The 21,164-nt window shown below is 46.5% G+C and overlaps 1 protein-coding gene across 3 annotated transcripts in view; it reads left to right on the top strand.

The window, feature by feature from the left end:
* Window positions 1-20,806, top strand: part of med23 (mediator complex subunit 23) — a 30,510-nt gene extending 9,704 nt beyond the window's left edge. Inside the window, exons 13-29 of one of the 3 annotated variants that reach the window (XM_035774768.2) lie at window positions 60-205; window positions 880-1,125; window positions 2,056-2,198; window positions 2,417-2,591; window positions 3,559-3,722; window positions 8,053-8,177; window positions 8,459-8,664; window positions 10,391-10,571; window positions 10,787-10,957; window positions 11,340-11,556; window positions 11,782-12,018; window positions 12,254-12,419; window positions 12,737-12,809; window positions 13,138-13,352; window positions 16,832-16,952; window positions 17,507-17,638; window positions 20,074-20,806. In XM_035774768.2, coding sequence (XP_035630661.1) covers window positions 60-205; window positions 880-1,125; window positions 2,056-2,198; window positions 2,417-2,591; window positions 3,559-3,722; window positions 8,053-8,177; window positions 8,459-8,664; window positions 10,391-10,571; window positions 10,787-10,957; window positions 11,340-11,556; window positions 11,782-12,018; window positions 12,254-12,419; window positions 12,737-12,809; window positions 13,138-13,352; window positions 16,832-16,952; window positions 17,507-17,638; window positions 20,074-20,253 — 2,898 coding nt within the window. In that variant the 3' untranslated portion in view covers window positions 20,254-20,806. The other 2 variants (XM_035774766.2, XM_035774769.2) reach the window with 2 other exon arrangements.
* The last annotated feature ends 358 nt before the right edge of the window (window positions 20,807-21,164 follow it).

The following is a 21,164-nucleotide window of genomic DNA, read 5'->3' as shown; positions in this document are numbered from 1 at the left end:
TGTTTATTGAAAGTTTTATTGGTATGACTGGCGACATCGTGATGTGTGTGTCTCTACAGTGCATCCCGGTGCCAGACATCAGCAAGCCCCAGTCAACCCACGCCTTCGCCATGACTTGCATCTGGATCCACTTGAACCGCAAGGCTCAGAACGACAACTCCAAGCTGCAGATTCCTATCCCCCACTCCCTCAAGCTGCACCATGAGTAAGAGAATGTCTCAGTCAATCAAGTGTATTTTATAGAGCCCTTTTTACATCCGCAGTTGTCACAAAGTGCTGAACAGAAACCCAGCCTGAAACCCCAAACAGCAAGTGTAGAAGCACTGTGGCTAGGAAAAACTTCCTAGAAAGGCAGGAACCTAGGAAGAAACCTAGAGAGGAATCAGGCTCTGAGGGGTGGCCAGTCCTCTTCTGGCTGTGCCGGGTGGAGATTATAAGAGTACATGGCCATTTAAAGCCAGATTGTTCTTGAAGACTTTCAAACGTTCATATATGACCAGCAGGGTAAAATAACAACCACAGTGGTCAACACCTCTGGAGTAAATGTCAGTTGCCGAGCATTCAGTGGTGCAGGCAGCAGGTCCCACAGAAAAAGAGTGTCAAATCAGCAGTTCTACCTTTAGAGGCCAGTATGTACTTAACACCAGCTCTTGTCTGTCATGTTGTCTACTAGAACTCTCATAAGGAATCACTTGGGCAGCCAGTCTAAAAGTGTTTGTAGTCAGTGGTCAACAACTTGCAATATAACTCACAGATGCATGATTTGTGATGCCTTTGAGATAAAAGCAACATCTCAAATCTGGGGTTCGATTGCATTTAAACTGCTTGCTTCCCTCCCTCCTACCCCCTATAATATTTCACCTGTCCTTGTGTGTTTAGGTTTCTCCAGCAGAGCCTGAGGAACAAGTCCCTGGGGATGACAGACTATAAGATCGCCTTGCTGTGTAATGCCTACTCCACTAACTCGGAGTGCTTCACTCTGCCCATGGGCGTGCTTGTGGAGACTATCTATGGCAACGGCAGCATGCGCATCACCCTGCCTGGCACCAACTGTACCGCATCAGGCTCCGTCACACCACTACCCATGAACCTCCTAGACTCCCTCACCGTCCACGCCAAGATGAGGTGGGCTATACTTACCACAGAGAGAGAATCTGTATATCTATAGTCCCTACAACGACTACTACTGCTCCTTTCAATGGTGCTGTCAGGATATCACAGCAACATCACCAGTAATACTTAATTTAGTTAGAGCTCTTACTAGGGGTTATTGAAGTAAGAATGGAGCATCCTCAGTCTTCCGAGGCTTACATGAAAACTTGAGGATGCGTCCTATGATGTTTTTAATTAAGTAATTAAAAAAAAAAAAACGCTTGAAATGCTGTGCTAAAAATAATCTACTTTAAAATGCATTATTTTAGACACCTGCCATGTTCTTTTAAAGGACACGCCATTATGCAATTTTATTCACATTTATATCCTGCCCTATTTAAAATTCAAGAAGGCTTGGATAATTAGTTTTTTTATTTAAACGTATAACATTTCAACTCTAGTCATCTTCCTTCGCTCTGGTTTAGTGTAGCCTGGGGTGTATGAAATGGCTCTGTGCTAAATTACAAAGAACAGATGAGTGTTGAAGCGTGGTGTCTCCTCCCTCTTCTGTTGATCACTGTTGTATTCTCCCTGCTGTTAGTTGCCATTTACAATCAAAAGAATGGAGAGTGATAATGAGTTTAAACAGCATCCACCCATTTCAACCTAAAAGCTTTTTATTTTTTAAATTTGACTTTTTATACAGATGAGTGGGTTGTTTTTTTGAAAAGATGTTGTCGCTAATGAAAAATCATCTGCTCTAGCGGCTTTACAGTGGATTTAGTGCTTATTCATTTTACAATAAAGCAATCCGCAATTTCTGAGCCAATTAAAGCCTTGAACATTTGTACTTGCATAAGCAGTATTCTGACAGTTTAGTGATCAAAGCATAATATATAAGGTGAAAACGGCATACATTGGTCAAGTCTCATTCACATTTCCCCTGTCCCCTGTACTTTTAAGCCTGATACATAGCATCGCCACTCGGGTGATCAAGTTGGCCCACGCCAAGTCCAGCATCGCCCTGGCCCCAGCCCTGGTGGAGACCTACAGCAGACTGCTGGTCTACATGGAGATAGAATCTCTGGGCATCAAAGGATTCATCAGTAAGTCCTGCAAACTCTGAATCCCCTTACAGAGCTTATCAATCCCTGCCTGCATTTCATTCCCAAAAGAGACCTGGTTCATGTTCCGAAAGGCACACCATAACAAAACCTTTTCTCCCTGCTGAACACGACCCTGGCCTGAGCAAGCAGCATGGCCAGATTAATTGTATTCCCAAATGCATCACAGATGTTCTAACTGCGACGTCTTGTTTTACCAGGCCAGCTCCTGCCCAATGTGTTCAAGTCCCACGCCTGGGGCATCCTTCACACTCTGCTGGAGATGTTCAGCTACCGTATGCACCACATCCAGCCCCACTACCGCGTCCAGCTGCTCAGCCACCTGCACTCGCTAGCCGCCGTGCCCCAGACCAACCAGAACCAGCTACACCTCTGGTCAGTAACTACAAGAGGAGGCACAGTCAAGACACAATTTTTAGGGCCAGGTCCTGGTTGCATAGTAGAGTAATGGTTTTTCATCTGAAGCAATATGTTGATCCTGTTTTACTATCTCACAAAATAAATACGATTTATTTGACAAGATGATTAGTCAGTGAATCAGGCTGTCTCCGTGGTAACCAGATACTCTTTCTGCAGTACATGCTTTCAAACTACCATAAAACCCCTTGAAGTGTGCCCTTACGTAAGGTAATATTTTAGGAGCTCTATGCAATACTCTATTTCCCTTAGGTAAGAGAACATTATCATTCCTTAAGGGAAACACTTAAGATGTTTTATGCAACTGTAATCTGACCAGGAAACACTGAACACCCGAGGTGTAGTCATATACTATAACTAGAGGCCTGAATATTTCCTGGTTAGGACATTTGACCAGTTAAAAACTCCTTCACCTACGTGGTCAGCACCACAGGGGTTACAGGTCCTTGAGCTCCTGCGCAGGCAGGGATGGCTCATTACAATCACAGATACATAAGACCAGAAAGGATTTAGTACTAGTCTATACTCTGTGGTCAAGCCAGTGCAAGCCAAGGCTCTAGCCTAGTGGTTAGAGCGTTGGACTAGTAACCGGAAGGTTGCGAGTTCAAACCCCCGAGCTGACACTGTACAAATCTGTCGTTCTGCCCCTGAACAGGCAGTTAACCCACTGTTCCCAGGCCATCATTGAAAATAAGAATATGTTCTTAACTGACTTGCCTGGTTAAATAAAGGTAAAATTTCAAAAATAAATAAATAAGAGGAACGATGTGCTATTGAGCGGACGTTATTCAATCATTGCCAATTTAATAAGAACGTTACATAGAAATGGGTCAGCGTTTTGCAAAGACGTAACTCTGTACATGACCACGAGCTTTCACTGAAATAAAAGTAAAAAATTGTTGTATTTCTGTTTCTGTGTCCTCAGTGTTGAGAGCACAGCGTTACGGTTGATCACAGCGTTGGGGAGTTCTGAGGTTCAGCCTCAGTTCACCCGCTTCCTCAGTGACCCCAAAACGGTGCTGTCAGCTGAATCTGAGGAGCTCAACCGTGCCCTAATCCTGACTCTGGCCAGAGCCACCCACGTCACAGGTCTGCCTCTATCTAACTTAGAGTACCAGTCAAAAGTGTGGACACACCTACTCATTCAAAGATTTTTCTTTATTTTTTACTATTTTCTACTTTGTAGAATATTAGTAAAGACAATAAAACTATGAAATAACACATAGAATCATGTAATAACACAAAGTGTTAAACAAATCAAAATATATTTTATATTTGAGCTTCTTCAAAGTAGCCACCCTTTGCCTTCAAACAAATTGTATTTGTCACATGCACCAAATACAACACCTTACTGTGAAATGCTTACTTACAAGCCCTGAACCAACAGGTGCAGTTCAAGAAATGGTTAAGAAAATATTTACTAAATGAAAAGTAACACAGTAGAATTACAAAACAATAACGAAGGCTATATACAGGGGGCACCAGTACCGAGTAAATGTGCTGGGATACAGGTTAGTCGAGGTAATTTGTACATGTAGGTAGGGGTAAGGTGACTATGGATAGATGATAAACAGCGAGTAGCAGCAGTGCAAAAACAAAGGGGGAGGGGTCAATGTTAATATACCGGGTGGCCATCTGATGATTAGTTCAGCAGTCTTATAGCTTGGGGGTAGAAGCTGCTAAGGAGCCCTTTGGACCTAGACTTGGCGCTCCAGTACCGCTTGCTGTGCGATAGCAGAGAGAACAGTCTGACTTGGGTGACTGGAGTTTTAGACAATTTTTTGGGGCCTTCCTCTGACACTGCCTGGTATATATGTCCTGGATGGACTACACTCTGTAGCACCTTACGGTCAGATACCGAGCAGTTGCCATAACAGGCGTTGATGCAACTGGTCAGGATGCTCTCGATGGTGCCGCTGTGGAATGTTTTGAGGATCTGGGAACCCATGCCAAATCTTTTCAGTCTCCTGAGGGGGAATAGGTGTTGTCGTGCCCGCTTCACGGCTGTCTTGGTGTGTTTGGACCATGGTAGTTTGTTGGTGATGTGGACACCAAGGAACTTGAAACTCTCGACCCGCTCCACTTCTGCTCCGTCGATGTATAATGGGGGCCTGTTCGGCTCTCCTTTTCCTGTAGTCCATGATCCTTTGTCTTGCTCACATTGAGGGAGAGGTTGTTGGACTGGCTCCACACGGACAGGTCCTTGACCTCCTCCCTATAGGCTGTCTCATCGTTGTCGCTGATCAGGCCTACAGCTGTTGTCATCAGCAAACTTCATGATGGTGTTGGAGTTGTGCTTGGCCACACAGTCGTGGGTGAACAGGGAGTACAGGAGGGGACTAAGCACGCACCCCTGAGGGGAACCGGTGTTGAGGATCAGAGTGGCAGATGTGTTGTTACCTACCCTTACCACCTCGGGGCTGCCCGTCAGGAAGTCTAGGATCCAGTTGCAGAGGGAGGTGTTTTAGTCCCATTGTCATTAGCTTAGTGATGAGCTTTGTGGGCACCATGGTGTTGAACGCTGAGCTGTAGTCAATGAATATCATTCTCACATAGGTGTTCCTTTTGTCCAGGTGGGAAAGGGCAGTATGGAGTGTTATTCAGATTGCGACATCTGTGGATCTGTTGGGCGGTATGCGAATTGGAGTGGGCCTAGGATTTCTGAGATGGTGTTGATGTGAGACATGACCAGCCTATCAAAGCACTTCATGTCTACTGAAGAGAGCTATGGGGCGGTAGTCATTTAGGCAGGTTACCTTCGCCTTCTTGGGCACATGGTGGTCTGCTTGAAACGTGGGTATTACAGACTCGGTCAGGAAGAGGTTGAAATGGTCTGTGAAGACACTTGCCAGTTCGTCCGCGCATGCTCTTATTACACGCTCCGTCTGGCCCTGTGGCTCTCTTCTCTTAAAGGTCTTGCTGACATTGGCTACGGAGAGCGTGATCACAAAGTCCTCCGGAACAGCTGGTGCTCTCATAAATGCTTCAGTGTTGCTTGCCTCGAAGCGAGCATAAAATGCATTTAGCTTGTCTGGTAGGCTTGCGTCACTGGGCAGCTGGCGGCTAGGTTTCCCTTTTGTAATCCGTAATAGTTTGCAAGACCTGCCACATCCGACATTGTGCAAAGCTGTCATTCTTGGCATTCTCTCAACCAGCTTCATGAGGTAGTCACCTGGAATGATTTCAATTAACAGGTGTGCCTTGTTAAAAGTTCATTTGTGGAATTTATTTCCTCGTTAATGTGTTTGTGACGAGGTAGATGTGGTATACAGAAGATAGCCCTATTTGGGAAAAGACCTAGTCCATATTATGACAAGAACAGCTCATATAAGCAAAGAGAAACAACAGTCCATCATTACTTTTGACAAGGTCAGTCATTCCAGAAAATTTCAACTACTTTTAAAGTTTCTTCAAGTGCAGTCACAAAAACCATCAAGCGCTATGATGAAACTGGCTCTCATGAGGACCGCCAAGGGAAAGGAAGACCCAGAATTACCTCTGCTACAGAGGATAAGTTCATTAGAGTTAACTGCACCTCAGATTGCAGCCCAAATACATTTTTCTGAATTCAAGTAACAGGCACGTCTCAACATCAACTGTTCAGAGGAGACTGCGTGAATCAGGCCTTCATGGTCGAATTGCTGCAAAGAAACCACTACTTAAGGACAAATGTAAGAAGAAGAGACTTGCTTGGGCCAAGAAACATGAGCAATGGACATTACACTGGTGGAAATCTGTCTGTTGGTCTGATGAGTCCAAATGTGAGTTTTTTTTGGTTCCAACCCCCGTGTCTTTGTGAGACGCAGAGTAGGTGAACGGATGATCTCCTCATGTGTGGTTCCCACCGTGAAGCATGGAGGAGGAGGTGTGGGGGTGCTTTGCTGATGACACTGTCTGTGATTTATTTAGAATTCAAGACCCACTTAACCAGCATGACTACCACAGCATTCTGCCACGATACGCCATACCATCTGGTATGCTCTTAGTGGGACTGTCATTTGATTTTCAACAGAACAATGGCCCAAAACACACCTCCACGCTGTGTAAGGGCTATTTCACCAAGTAGAGTGATGGAGTGCTGCATCAGATGACCTGACCTCAACCCAATTGAGATGGTTTGGAAGGAAAATCTACCCATGCTAGATTACGGAGATGTAATTTATAAATCAAATCAAATTTTATTGGTCACATACACATGATTAGCAGGTGTAAGAATGCGAACAGCATTGCACGATTGCAATTTATAGATCGGCAGGGTACTCTCGAGCGGCTAGGTGTTCTTTAGCATTCAGCCATCAGATATGCCACCAATGCTCCTTATAGGACACATAACTGCACTCTATACTCCCCTGTAAACTGGCCATCTCTGTATACCTGTCGCAAGACCCACTGGTTGATGCTTATTTATAAAACCCTCTTAGGCCTCACTCCCCCCTATCTGAGATATTTACTGCAGCCCTCATCCTCCACATACTACACCTGTTCTGCCAGTCACATTCTGTTAAAGGTCCCCAAAGCTCACACATCCCTGGGTCTCTCGTCTTTTCAGTTCGCTGCAGCTGACGACTGGAACGAGCTGCAACACACTCAAACTGGACAGTTTTATCTCAATCTCTTAATTAAAAAACTCAAACATGGAAACTCTTACTGACAGTTGTGGCTGCTTTGCGTGATGTATTGTTGTCTCTACCTTCTTGCCCTTTGTGCTGTTGTCTGTGCCCTATAATGTTTGTACCATGTTTTGTGCTGCTGCCATGTTATGCTGCTACCATGTTGTTGTCATGTGTTGCTACCATGCTGTGTTGCTGCCATGCTATGTTATCTTAGGTCTCCCTTTATGTAGTGTTGTGTGTTGTCTCGTCGTGGTGTATATATGTGTATTTATTTATTTGTTTTTAAATCCCAACCGCTGTCCCCGCAGGAGGCCTTTGGTAGGCAGTCATTGTGAGTTTGTTCTTAACTGACTTGCCTAGTTAAATACAAAATAAATGTTTTTTACAAAGCAGCCAACAAGTGCTCAGCATATGTGGGAACTCCTTCAAGACTTGGAAAAGCATTCCCCATGAAGCTGGTTAAGATAATGCCAAGAGTATGCAAAGCTGTCAAGGCAAAGGGTGGCTACTTTGAAGAATCTCAAATATAACACTTTTTTTTGGTTACTACATGATACCATATGTGTTATTTCCTAGTTTTGATGTCTTCACTTATTATACAATGCAGAACAACCCTTGAATGAGTTGGTGTGTCTAAACTTTTGACTGGCACTGTATACGTAATGTCAGTTCAACATTTAACACGTGTCTGATAATGCCCGTGAAACTCATCATAGCTCAGCGTAACGCTGACTAGTAGGTCAGCATTAACAAAACGTTCACCTAACCCAAGACTCATTTTCCTTCCACTGCTTTCTCTGGTCCAGATTTCTTCACAGGCTCCGACTCCATCCAGGGTACATGGTGTAAGGACATCCTGCAGACCATCATGAACTTTACTCCTCACAACTGGGCCTCTCACACCCTGAGCTGTTTCCCTGCTCCTCTTCAGGTACGGAGAGAGAGAGCGAATCAATTTGGGCTTATTTCTACAGGGGGCAGCCATAGAGAATTGACTGAGAGAATCCTATTTCAAACGCATATCACGACGGTACCGCCCCAACCCGGCTAAAGTGAATATGTTATATTAATGGTACCTACACACAGACTGAGCCCATTCATATTTTTCAGATGACAGACTGACACAAAGTCCCAGTGGAACATATGAATATTTATCATTTTACACAGAAGGAAAGGAGGGAAAAAAAGACATCTGTGTGCGTGTTCCCTCAGGCGTTCTTCAAGCAGAACAACGTTCCCCAGGAGAGCCGCTTCAACCTGAAGAAGAACGTGGAGGAGGAATACAGGAAGTGGAAGAGCATGACCAACGAGAACGACATCATCACCCACTTCTCCATGCAGGGATCGCCGCCCCTCTTCCTGTGTCTGCTGTGGAAGATGCTGCTGGAGACTGACAAAATCAACCAGATCGGCTTCAGGTACACCACAAAGTATTCACTTCTTTTCTATTCTACGGTTGCACAACACTTAACCATTTATGAAATGTATTCGACAGGGACAGCGCACATGAATCAACGTTTCCGATTCAACATCAGGCTATCAGTTCCTATTTTAACGGTAGCAGGGCCACGTCCTGTGGATTTGTTCTCATTATCCTGCTGATTTTATATGGTCATTAATAAATATTATAAGGTAACCTGGGACTGTTTTTAAGGAGGTCAACATTCTGATTGGCTGAGCCCTGTGAATGTTAAGTGGGTGGGGAACAGAGGGGTGTGGCTTCTCTGGGGTGCAGCTGCTCCTTCTCCAGACAGAGGGCAGTTGTGTGGATGGAGATGCCTGACCCCACACACACGTCCCACTTGTCATTCTAATCACGAGCGCTGAGAGATAATGATCTTTACACTCCCCGCACGCTCCGACAGCACCAATACAGCTCCGCTGCTGCTGTCATCTCGTCTTTTAATCTATTTCTCTGAGCTCCCCCCCAGACACAGTCTGTACCAGCAAGGCAGTTTTTAAAGTGCTTTCTGAAGCAGAAGTTGTGGCGACTGCCTGACAACCTGTAGCCAGTGCCTAGCTGCTAAAGTGCTGTTGCTGATTCCATCTTTGTGTGGAAATCAGCACAGCCTCAACCCGCAATCCAGCTCAAGGGATTGGTTGTATGTGCTATCTGCTGTCTGCTCTCTCTGCAGGCCAGGGGTTTGAGGCGATTGGAGTGCAGAGCTCTTCTAATTATCACCAGGCGGGAGGGGTGAAATGGCTGTGAAGGGCTGCTGTTTGCGTAACCCTCCGGAGGGAGTCTCTGTAAAAGTTCTTAAACACTCAATGACTCTCTCCCAAGCACCTTCTATACCCCTCTCTCTCTCTCTCTCTCCCTGACACTTTCTTTCCAACTCTCCCTCTTTCTCTCTCCATCTCTTGTCTGTAGGAAAGAATCTATGGCCTCTCCCCAACAGAGTTTGAGTGTGAGGAATGCGAATAGCCTTGTCTACTGTAAACCTGCCTCCGGCTCTTTACGTCACTACCCAGTCGAGAGTGATGGCTTTCCTTGAGTAGGCAGTCATGCACCGCACGCCACCATTTGTAATGTGATTTACCGCCAGTGAAAGGTATTTTGCAACAGGGCTTTTAAGTGACTAAGGACTTTGCTTTTGCGGTAACTGGCTGCTGTTAATGACAGCCTGTTAACGCAACCGAGCCGGTACAGTAAAACTGCTCTCCTTCTGTCCTCTAAATAGGTCTGCTAGGAAGCCAGAGTCTGGGGGATTGGGAGAGAGCAGTGGTGGTGGTTGTGGTAGGGCCAGGTGGGGTGGTAGGAAGGCTGCCACAGGGGGCCACTACCACTGGGAACGGCTACTGTGGGCCCTAGGCTTGGCTCTCAGCTTCTGGATGCTGTTGAGAGGAACACGCTGAAGCAGATGGTGTCAGAAGGCTGTTTGCTGGTTGTTGTTTGTGTTGATGATTGCTGTAAAGGGTGTTGATGGTGTTTGAGAACAGCTTTGCATTGAATCATGAAGTAATTGTGTTATTGACAGATGGCCTTTTTGAATTAAGAGGAATAAATGCTTGCTCGTTATAAAGACTCATGGTAAACAAGCAATGGTACTGTACATTGTCAATTTGACATGTGCGTGACTGTGCAGGTGTCTGTGTGTTGTGACACAAGGCCATCCTCCTAACCAGACGTGTGTCTTGCCCCAGGGTTCTGGAGAGGATCGGGGCGCGGGCGCTGGTGGCCCATGTCAGGACGTTTGCAGACTTCCTGGTCTATGAGTTCTCCACGTCGGCCGGTGGCCAGCAGCTCAACAAGTGTATCGAGATCCTCAACGACATGGTGTGGAAGTACAACATTGTCACGCTGGACAGACTCATCCTGTGCCTGGTAAGGATGAGATGAAACTATGGGCCAGTCATATGGTTCACCTCAAATGAAGCCTTTGAAAGCTTCAATCACATTATGAATAATTACGTTTTCAGATCAGACATTTAATATCTCATTGTTCAATATGAAACTGGTTGAGGTGTTCGATAACAATGTTTAGTTCCCTACTAATCTCTCGTTCCCATCGCTTCCCTCGCTCTGATCTCCCTCTCCAGGCCATGAGGAGTCACGAGGGTAACGAGGCTCAGGTCTGCTACTTCATTATTCAGCTCCTCCTCCTCAAGCCCAACGACTTCCGCAATCGCGTCTCTGACTTCGTGAAGGAGAACGCTCCCGAGCACTGGCTGCAGAGCGACTGGCACACCAAGCACATGACCTACCACAAGGTACCGTACTGGCCTCCGACCCTGGAGCTCTGACTGACAGCTCCAGCACGGAAAGAGCAGCTCTGCCCTAAAGACAGTCTGAAAGGAACCAGAGAGGGGCTCAAGGCGATACGAATGGAAATGTCAACGGGAGGCCACTATAGATCAGCCTGCACCGTTGCCTGTTGACATTTGGCCCTTTTTTAAATGTCACATTTACATTTGGCTGGGATCTCAACTGAGCTTTCTGTGGTGTTAGCTGTGTTAAGTCTCCATCTGTTCTGCTGTGGTGATTGACCTCCACTCACTGTTTCACGGCTCCCAAGCTTGCGCTTTCATTAAAGCTTGCAGGTGTTACAGTTCCATTTGACTTGGACTCTTGTTTTCTTCCCTATTGTAACAGAAATACCCGGAGAAGCTGTACTTTGAGGGATTGGCCGAGCAGGTGAACCCGCCCATGCAGCAGCAGTCCCACTACCTGCCCATCTACTTTGGTAACGTCTGCCTGCGCTTCCTGCCCGTCTTTGACATCGTCATCCACCGCTTCCTGGAGCTGCTGCCTGTCTCCAAGTCACTGGAGACCTTACTGGACCACCTGGGAGGACTCTACAAGTTCCACGGTGAGGAGAGGGTACAAGACCACGGGGACGAGTTCTGGTCTGTTGCTTTGATTGTCCATACAGCCTGGAGGTATACGGACATCATGAAAGAGCCCCGATAGACCCCCCTTATGAGTCAATGTTACACTTGCACTTGAAACATTTGGAATGATGTTGTGCGACGAGGTCAGTTCAGATGGACAGTCTAATTGAAATGAATTTAGTGTTTCTCTGTGTCGTCTCCAGACCGCCCGGTGACCTACCTGTACAACACGCTCCACTATTACGAGCGTCACCTGCGCGACCGCACCAACCTGAAGAGGAAGCTGGTGCACGCCATCATGAGCTCTCTGAAGGACAACCGGGCGCCAGGCTGGTGCCTGAGTGAGACCTACATCAAGTGTGGCATGAACCCCCGTGAAGACAACGTCTGGATCCCCGATGACACCTACTACTGCAAGCTCATCGGACGCCTCGTCGACAATATCCTTTGCTGCAGTTTGTTCCCGAGCACATTTGACCTGTCAATCATTATCAGACAGTTTTCTATGTCTCTGTCCTTCTGTGGGGATGTTCAGACCGATGACAGTAGTCTCACGACATCTACGAGGGAGTAGTTGACGTGCTGGGTTGCTAGAAGGTCTTTCCTAGAATTAAAGTCTATGATGTGTTCACACACTTGTGTAGCTGGTGTATCATCCTTGACCTGCTGTCTCACCGATGGCTGGCAAGTCCCCCGGGCCGTTCCCAAACTGTGACTGGAGGTTCAACGAGTTCCCCAACCCGGCCGCCCACGCTCTCCACGTCACCTGCGTGGAGCTGATGGCCCTGGCAGTGCCCGGCAAGGACGTGGGCAACGCCCTGCTCAGCGTCGTCCTCAAGAGGTCAGAATGGGGTCATAGATCAAACGGGGGGCAGTAAAGCAGCCAATTAGAGGGGAGATTGAAAGGTCTCTATGCTATGTAAACAAGCACAGTTTTGTGTGCTCTCGTGACACACGTGTAAATGTGTTCATTTTTATGCGGAAGTTCTTGTGCGAGGAATGGACGATGAGTCATCTCGAAGTGGTGCTGAATCAATGCAATGTGTTAGCTTTCTGCAGAGCTCAGTTAGACCTGTGTGCCCCTCTGCATGACAGCGTCTGTCTCTGTATGGTGTTGTGATTGATTGTCCTCCTGATGTCATGTGACCTCCCTCACAGCCAACCGCTGGTGCCTCGGGAGAACATCACCGCCTGGATGAACGCCATCGGCCTGGTGATCACCGCCTTGCCTGTAAGACTCCTCTCTGTTCACACACACATATCAGTTACATATCAGCAACTTATTGCGCCAGAAATCTCAAGTTCACGGCACACAGCAAACCAGTTTTTTCCATTCGCGTGGTCAAGTTTCCACTATCCATGAAAAACAAGGTTCATAAATTGTTGTTCTTACTGCTCACAGTGTAATTCTGGGCAGCCAGACAGTAGTGACAGCTTTACCCAAATAAGCATCTATTTCATCCTTCAGCCGTCCTGCAGACTCCAGAGAACTGTCTGAGGTCTGACAAGTCAGCTAAACGGTATGCGTGTCTGTCTGCCTGTCTCTCTCCTCTCTCTAGGAGCCTTACTGGGTGGTCCTGCAGGACCGTATCGTGAGTGTGCTGGGCAGTCCGTGCTTCACCACAGAGACTGAGTGGGTGGGTTACCCCTTCGCGCTGCTGGACTTCACCGCCTGCCACCAGTCCTACTCTGAGATGTACTGCAGCTACGTGTTGGCCCTGGCCCACGCCGTGTGGCACCACTCCAGCATCGGACAGCTCTCCCTCATCCCCAAGTAAGAACCAACATTAGTCCCCCGATTTAGCTGTTCTCCAGCCTTCTAGTCCTGGTCCACTAGCAGTCCCCTGATGAGCTGTTCTCCAGCCTTCTAGTCCTGGTCCACCAGCAGTCCCCTGATTAGCTGTTCTCCAGCCGTCTGGTCCACCAGCAGTCCCCTGATGAGCTGTTCTCCAGCCTTCTAGTCCTGGTCCACCAGCAGTCTGGTCTTGCCAGCAGTCCCCTTATTAGCTGTTCTCCAGCCGTCTGGTCCACCAGCAGTCCCCTTATTAGCTGTTCTCCAGCCGTCTGGTCCACCAGCAGTCCCCTTATTAGCTGTTCTCCAGCCGTCTGGTCCATCAGCAGTCCCCTGATTAGCTGTTCTCCAGCCGTCTGGTCCACCAGCAATCCCCTTATTAGCTGTTCTCCAGCAGTCTGGTCCACCAGCAGTCCCCTTATTAGCTGTTCTCCAGCAGTCTGGTCCACCAGCAGTCCCCTGATTAGCTGTTCTCCAGCAGTCTGGTCCACCAGCAGTCCCCTGATTAGCTGTTCTCCAGCAGTCTGGTCCACCAGCAGTCCCCTGATTAGCTGTTCTCTAGCCTTCTGGTCCACCAGCAGTCCCCTGATGAGCTGTTCTCCAGCCTTCTAGTCCTGGTCCAACAGCAGTCCCCTGATTAGCTGTTCTCCAGCTGTCTGGTCCACCAGCAGTCCCCTGATTAGCTGTTCTCTAGCCTTCTGGTCCACCAGCAGTCCCCTGATGAGCTGTTCTCCAGCCTTCTGGTCCACCAGCAGTCCCCTGATTAGCTGTTCTCTAGCCTTCTGGTCCACCAGCAGTCCCCTGATTAGCTGTTCTCTAGCCTTCTAGTCCTGATCCACCAGCAGTCCCCTGATTAGCTGTTCTCCAGCCTTCTAGTCCTGGTCCACCAGCAGTCCCCTGATTAGCTGTTCTCCAGCCGTCTGGTCCACCAGCAGTCCCCTGATTAGCTGTTCTCCAGCCGTCTGGTCCACCAGCAGTCCCCTGATTAGCTGTTCTCCAGCCGTCTGGTCCACCAGCAGTCCCCTGATTAGCTGTTCTCCAGCCTTCTAGTCCTGGTCCACCGGCATCTCCCTGTGGTAGAGAGGTCGAGGAAAGTGTTAATTCATTAGTAGGTGAACGGAAGAGTGTTCTCCCCTCAATAGCCACCTTTCAGCGAGGATACTCATGTATATCCTACCGCGAGAATATTTTTAACATTTGCCACACCCACTTTGAATTAGCTTTTGTTTTGTCAGAGGAGAAAACATGCCCTCTTTTTAAAATAAAATAAAACAATAAGTAGCATATCGTTTCTATCTATAAAATATCTGGAACAACTAACCTCATTTGTTTCCATCACTTTCCACATTTATATTGGGATCAGCCCTGTAATCGTAATTTTCCTAACGACGCGGAGAAGGACCCATCTCAATTCAAGCAAGCGTATTTTTGTCCATGTTCACTCTCAGCGACTCTTCTCGATTAACTTTGACGGGATAGAGGACGCAGGAGGTGAGCAAATCTAATTGACAAAAGGCCATTTACTTTCAAATGACTGAAGGGAAGTGAACAAGTGTACAATTTGGGAGGAAAGAGCCCCTCTTGCCTCCCTCCATCCCCACCATCTTGTCTCCTCCCTCGGCCCAAGCTGCTCACTCCTGACTTATATTTACATTTACATTTAAGTCATTTAGCAGACGCTCTTATCCAGAGCGACTTACAAATTGGTGCAAACACCTATGAGATATCTATATCAGATGGGGCTTTGTTAAGAATTTGTCTGCTTCACGCCTACCCTGTGATTTATCTGGACACAGCGGGATAGTCCTGCTGCCTCCCAGCTCAGGCTTAGCTTAGCAGGCCTTCTCATCTAGCCTGGGAATATCTTCCCCTATAACACTGTGTTCAGGCTTCGCTTAGTAGGCCTTCTCATCTAGCCTGTGAATATCTTCCCCTATAACACTGTGTTCAGGCTTTGCTGGACTTCAAGCCCAAATAGTTATGCTCCCTGATGTGTCAGCAAGTGCCCTTGTGCTCCTGTGTGTCTGCTGGACTGTCATGTGAAATGACAGCAGAGCCCTGGCCTGCTGGGATTACATTACAATGAAGCAGATGGAAATTCCTTGGGATGAGACCGAGAAGTACAGTACACTATGTACTGGGCTGGCTACAGCTTTCTGACATTATTTGATGCTACTGTTTAAGATTAGTAATGTGCCCGTAAATTGGACTGGGCACGGGGATTCTAATTTCAGGAATTGGTGCATATATGCCTTCATACTCTTTGGTCCAATAAAATTTCTGTACATGTTCTACTTGCATAGTATCTCAGACTTCACTGATGATTAAATATTGTAACCTTTTATCCCCAATTTTGTAATATCCAATTGGCAGTTAGTCTTTTCCCATCGCCCCACGGCCTCGCGGAAAAGTGAAAGTTGCGAGCCACATGTCCTCCGAAACGCGACCCTGCCAAGCCACACCCGCTCTACCCGGAAAGCCAGCCGCACCAATGTGTCGGAGGATACACCGTCCAGCTGGCGACTGGTGTCAGCTTGCAGGCGCCCAGCCCGCCACAAGGAGTAGCTAGAGCGCAATCGGACAAGGATATCCATGGCCGGCCGAACCCTCCCCTAACCCGGATGACGCTGGGCCAAATGTGCGCCGCCTCATGGGTCTAACGGTCATGGCTGGCTGTTACAGTCTGGGATCGGACCCGGGGCTGTAGTGACCCCCTAGAGCGCTGCGCCACTCGGGAGGCCCAATATTGTTTATCTTTGAGATTGAATTTGAAAAGCAACCAGAAATACTACGAAAGCAATTTATATTCAAAAGCTCATCAGTATGAGTGGGCAAGATATATACGATGACCTCTCCTTGCCAGACAGTCATTACCTTTGTGACTGCTCTCAGCCTGTGTTAGTGTGGAAGCGCTATCACATTATTGTGACGGGCAGGTTGCTGCTATCCCCAAGCTGTCTTCATCAGTGTGGATCGTGACGCGTGGGAGATCTCAGCAGGCGTCACAGCGTTCTGACAACCGAGCCCGGTGACGAGACGCACCGCCTATGGCTCGGGCAGCCGAGTGGGTACGCCTCACGCTGAAGCTTCTGGAACACAGATCACACATGACAAGATCCCAGTGGGATCCATCTTGTCGTCTACAAACACAGAGGCTTTGGTCCTGCTGTACCTGGTTTATATTCCACTGTCTGTTCATTCAGAATAGCCCTGTCAATTATCATTCAAGTTCAGTGCCTCCACTGTCTTCCCTTCATTTGCATACAGCTCTCACAGTTAGAGCCTTAGTCACTTTTGAACATCGGGTGCTTGGCTTTACAAATCACTTTATTTCATTTCTGGGGAGATTTTTCAGTCCTTCTCCTCCATCCCAGCATGTCTTTGAACGAACGCAGTCAGTCTTCTCCTATTCAGTCTGTCTCTTTACGAGAAGTGTAACATTCTCTCCCCTCCCTCCCCAGGTTCCTGTCTGAGGTGCTGAAGCCCATAGTAAAGACAGAGTTCCAGCTCCTCTATGTGTACCACCTAGTGGGGCCCTTCCTCCAGCGCTTCCAACAGGAGAGGACCCGCTGCATGCTGGAGGTACTGACTACTCCTGTCAATATATACCCCCCCCTCCTCTCCTCCATCTCCCAGTACAACCCTATTACACCATACAATCCCACACAAAAGGCCTGTCAATTAAATTCCCTTTCACACTCCCTTGACCATTAAAGAGGATAGAACTGATTTTGTGTGTGTGTGTGTGTGTGTGTGTGTGTGTGTGTGTGTGTGTGTGTGTGTGTGAAAATGGACAATAGCTGGTTAGGTGGCTCACTGAGAAATCCTGTTATTTGTGGAGAGGGAGAGTGAAGGTCCTTGGTCTCCTCTCCCAAGAGGCAGTGGCTCTGTGCTGGGGTTGTGCTGTGGCTTCCCATGGACAGCTCTAATGAATCTGCAGTTCTGCTGTTGACCAGCCTGCCACCCCCCTGGAGCGGATCTGACCAAAAATATCCGTTCTGAAATAGCCATTCATTCTGTCTTTCAGTCTGGCTTTGTGTTAATCAGATGTGTGACTCACCATTAATCAATGACTGATTTTTGTCTGTGCCTTTTCTTAACGATCTACGCATTTATGCGTGTGTCGTGAACTGCAGATTGGAGTGGCGTTCTATGAGATGCTACAGGCTGTGGACCAGCACAGTCAACACCTGTCCTACATGGATCCTATCTGTGACTTCCTCTACCACATCAAGTACATGTTCACCGGGGACAGCGTCAAAGACCAGGTTCGAGAAATACTCCGGGGTTAATGTTCTTCGCCACGTGTGTTCAGATGAAGGGATTGAAATAGCCTGTAATGCGCACCACTGCAGCGCTTAAGTCAGTCCGCTGTGTGTATCTTACTTTAGCTGCCGGCAAAGTTATTCAAAGCGTATACTCTATCACTCAGGATGTAACTTTCCACTTCAACAATTTTTTCCCGTGTAATGTTATTTAAACGAAAATCGGACAACCCCATAGTAGAATAGTTCACCTATTTACCTAGTCAGCTTGTGTGTTCTATGCCAGATAAATATTCCTCTTGAGGCGCATTCAAGTTGCAAGGGCCATAGGAGGGAATCGTGTATTCTGGTAAGCAGTCGACGCACAACAATTCGTTATGCAATCATGGGGAAACACTTTTGAAAGCAGTTTTGGCAAATCTGTTTTGAAAGCAGTTTTGACCTTTTTAAGAAAGGGTGGGCTCCCAGTTTTCCTTTGCTGCCGCGTTTATTTCTCTACTCCTTCCTTTGAGCGTGTGGCGTTGTTTACAAATGCAGTTTTTACAACCAGAGTCTAAAACATGGTTTAGGGGCAGCTGCGCTACAGAGCTTTTAAAGGTGCAATGTCGTCTTAAAAGAACAATTACATACTTTGTAATAGAAACCTATTTTTCGGGTGAGTAATAATTAATAATGATTTATGTATTTATAATAAAATATTCATTATTATTAATAATAATAATAGCAACAACAATCAGGATGTTGTTCTGTGGGGTAAATGCAGATGGACATTCTTCAAGTGCCTTCAGACAGTATTCCAACCCCTTGACTTATTCCACATTTTGTTGTGTTACAGCCTGAATTCAAAATGGATTCAATTGATAACAGAGAGAACATGTTTTTGAAATGTTTGCACATTGTTTTTAAAATTATTTTTAAAATTCTTCAAGCTCTGTCAAGTTGATTGTTGTTCAAAAAGAGCCAAGTCTTGCCATAGATTTTCAAGGAGACATAAGTCAAACTGTAACTCCGCCACTCGGGAACATTCAATGTCGTCTTGGTAAGCAACTCCAGTGTATATTTGGCCTTGTGTTTCCTGCTGAAAGGTGAATTTGTCTCCCAGCGTCTGCCGGAAAGCAGACTGAACCAGGTTTTCCTCCGGTTTTCCTCCAGAAAAGATAAAGCATTGGATTTGCTCCAAACAACGCTTTGTGTTCAGGACATAAATTACATTTCTTTGCCACATTTTTTGCAGATTTACTTAAGTGTCTTTTTGCAATCAGAAAGCATGTTTTGGAATATATATTTTTTCTCTTTTCCAATAGATGCCCTTTGTGAGGCATTGGAAAACCGCCCTGGTCTTTGTGGTTGAATCTGTGTTTGAAATTCACTGCTTGACTAAGGGGCCTTTACAGATAGTGTGTGGGGGTACAGAGATGGGGGCTGTCATTTAAAAAAAATCATGTTAAGCATTATTATTGCACACGAGTCCATGCAACGTATTATGTGACTTGTTAAGCACATTTTTAGTCCTGAACTTATATAGACTTGCCATAACAAAGGGTTGAACTACTTATTGACTCAAGACATTTCACATTTTTGTTTTTTATGAATTTGTAAACATTTTTTAAAACATAATTCCACTTTGACATTATTGGGGTACTGTGTGTAGGCCAGTGACACAACATCTCAATCATCTACTTTACATTCTGGCTGTACCACAACAAAAAGTCAAGGGGTTTGAATACTTTCTGAAGGCACTGTACATTTTATAGTCACTATGCTTCATCAGTTGGGCTACAGGCGATAATGTTTATTGCTAATAGCACATCCTGATAATACAGACCGTGCTTAGGCTATAAGATTGTTCCAATGTGTTAATATTTTTAAAAGGTCACCAGAACTGAGCTTCTCAGTCTTTCTACAATAAAAGGACCCCGGACCCCATAAGCCATGCGGCTGGAATTGTTCAAATCGCAGTTTAATACATGTACAAAATGATCCTCTTTCCCTAAAAGCATGTTGGTCGTGACTTTCCTACATGAAAAGGGGAGGTTAACTTGGCCCCAGACAATCGATCTGAGATTGACATAAGTTTCAGTTGTGGGATTTTGTTGTTGCTTTAGTCCCTAAATAATGTGTACTTTATGCCTTTCCTCAACGTTTGCTCACTTGGTTTTCTGTCATGTCCTGCATTGGTATTCTGCCTCTCCTCTCCTCCTCTAATTATATCAACACACCCTGAATTTGAAATTCTAATTAGTTTGTCCTCCAAACATTCCCACTTTTACTTTTGAAGTCACTTGCTGCACGTCCCGCTTCATTTCGGGGTCTGAGGCTGAAGTTGGCTTCTCTCCTCAGTAGTAGTAGTACAGAAGAGATGAGTTGAATTCTCCTCCCAGCTTATCCCTTGTCTCCCCTAGTGTTGTCTAATGGTGTGTGTGTGTGTGTATTCCCAGGTGGAGAAAATCATCCTGACCCTGCGTCCGGCCATGAAGCTCCGTCTGCGTTTCATCACCCATACCAGCAAGATGGAGCCTGCAGCCGCCAGCGTTCCCCAGCCCTCCTCCTCTGTGTCCTCACCCGCCCCACAGAGCAACCCTGGCCCCTCCAACCTCCCCCTGTCTGGGGCCCAGTAAAACACACACACCAAGGAAGGAGTCTGTCAGCCCCATGGCTGTGGTCCAACTGTCACCAGCTGGAGTATTGAGATGGACACACTCCACAAATGTTTAGGTCAGGGTCGAGACAGACAAGATGACCCTGAGAGTCTGGTCTCTTGAGGCTGACATTGCAACGCCCCAATGCTGTGGTGTGTTCCAAAGCTTTAAACAGCCATTCAGTCCCGAAAAGCAGCATAGAAGAAAACAGACATGAACTGTTACACAACAGACATGAACTGTTACACAACAGACATGAACTGTTACACAACAGACATTACCTTTTTATAACCTTTAGCTTTGTAGTGCTTTTTATTGTTGAGTGTATTGGAAAAAGACAAGTGTTTCTGCAATCATTGGTCTGCCGGAGTATGTATATAAAAGGAGTTGGTGGCGGCTCATTCTGTTGTTGCTCTCCCTTTGTCATAACATGAGATGGTCCAGTGCCTTGCGACTCCCCACTTAATCATGAGAGGCGATTTATGTTGTGTTTTTCACACAAAGTAAAGAAATAATAAAAACGTCTTTAGTATTCTGTGTTGGTTTGTCGTCTTGTCTGATCCCCTGCTATTCTGCTCTGTCGAGAGGACCTGTATTCTGTCCGCTCAGGACCTCCGCCAGGTTTCTGAATGTTGTTATGGCTGCACAAACACTAAGGTCAGAACAGGGTCAACAACTCCCAACTCTTTAAACACAAACTGGACTGGAGGTGCTTAAAACACTATCTCTACATGGTGTGAAAACATGAGCATGGATTTTTAATGAGGACGGGTTGACAGGCTCAGAGGAGCGTTTCCTAATCCCCCCTTCCCATGTAGTTTTTTTTTTGCCCTAGCACTACACAGCTGATTCAAATAAGCAAAGCTTGATGAGTTTGTCATTTGAATCAG

The sequence above is a fragment of the Oncorhynchus keta genome, chromosome 8 (genome assembly GCF_023373465.1).
Source record: "Oncorhynchus keta strain PuntledgeMale-10-30-2019 chromosome 8, Oket_V2, whole genome shotgun sequence".
Classification (NCBI taxonomy): Eukaryota; Metazoa; Chordata; class Actinopteri; order Salmoniformes; family Salmonidae; genus Oncorhynchus; species Oncorhynchus keta.
This window is presented reverse-complemented; position numbering and strand designations above follow the sequence as displayed.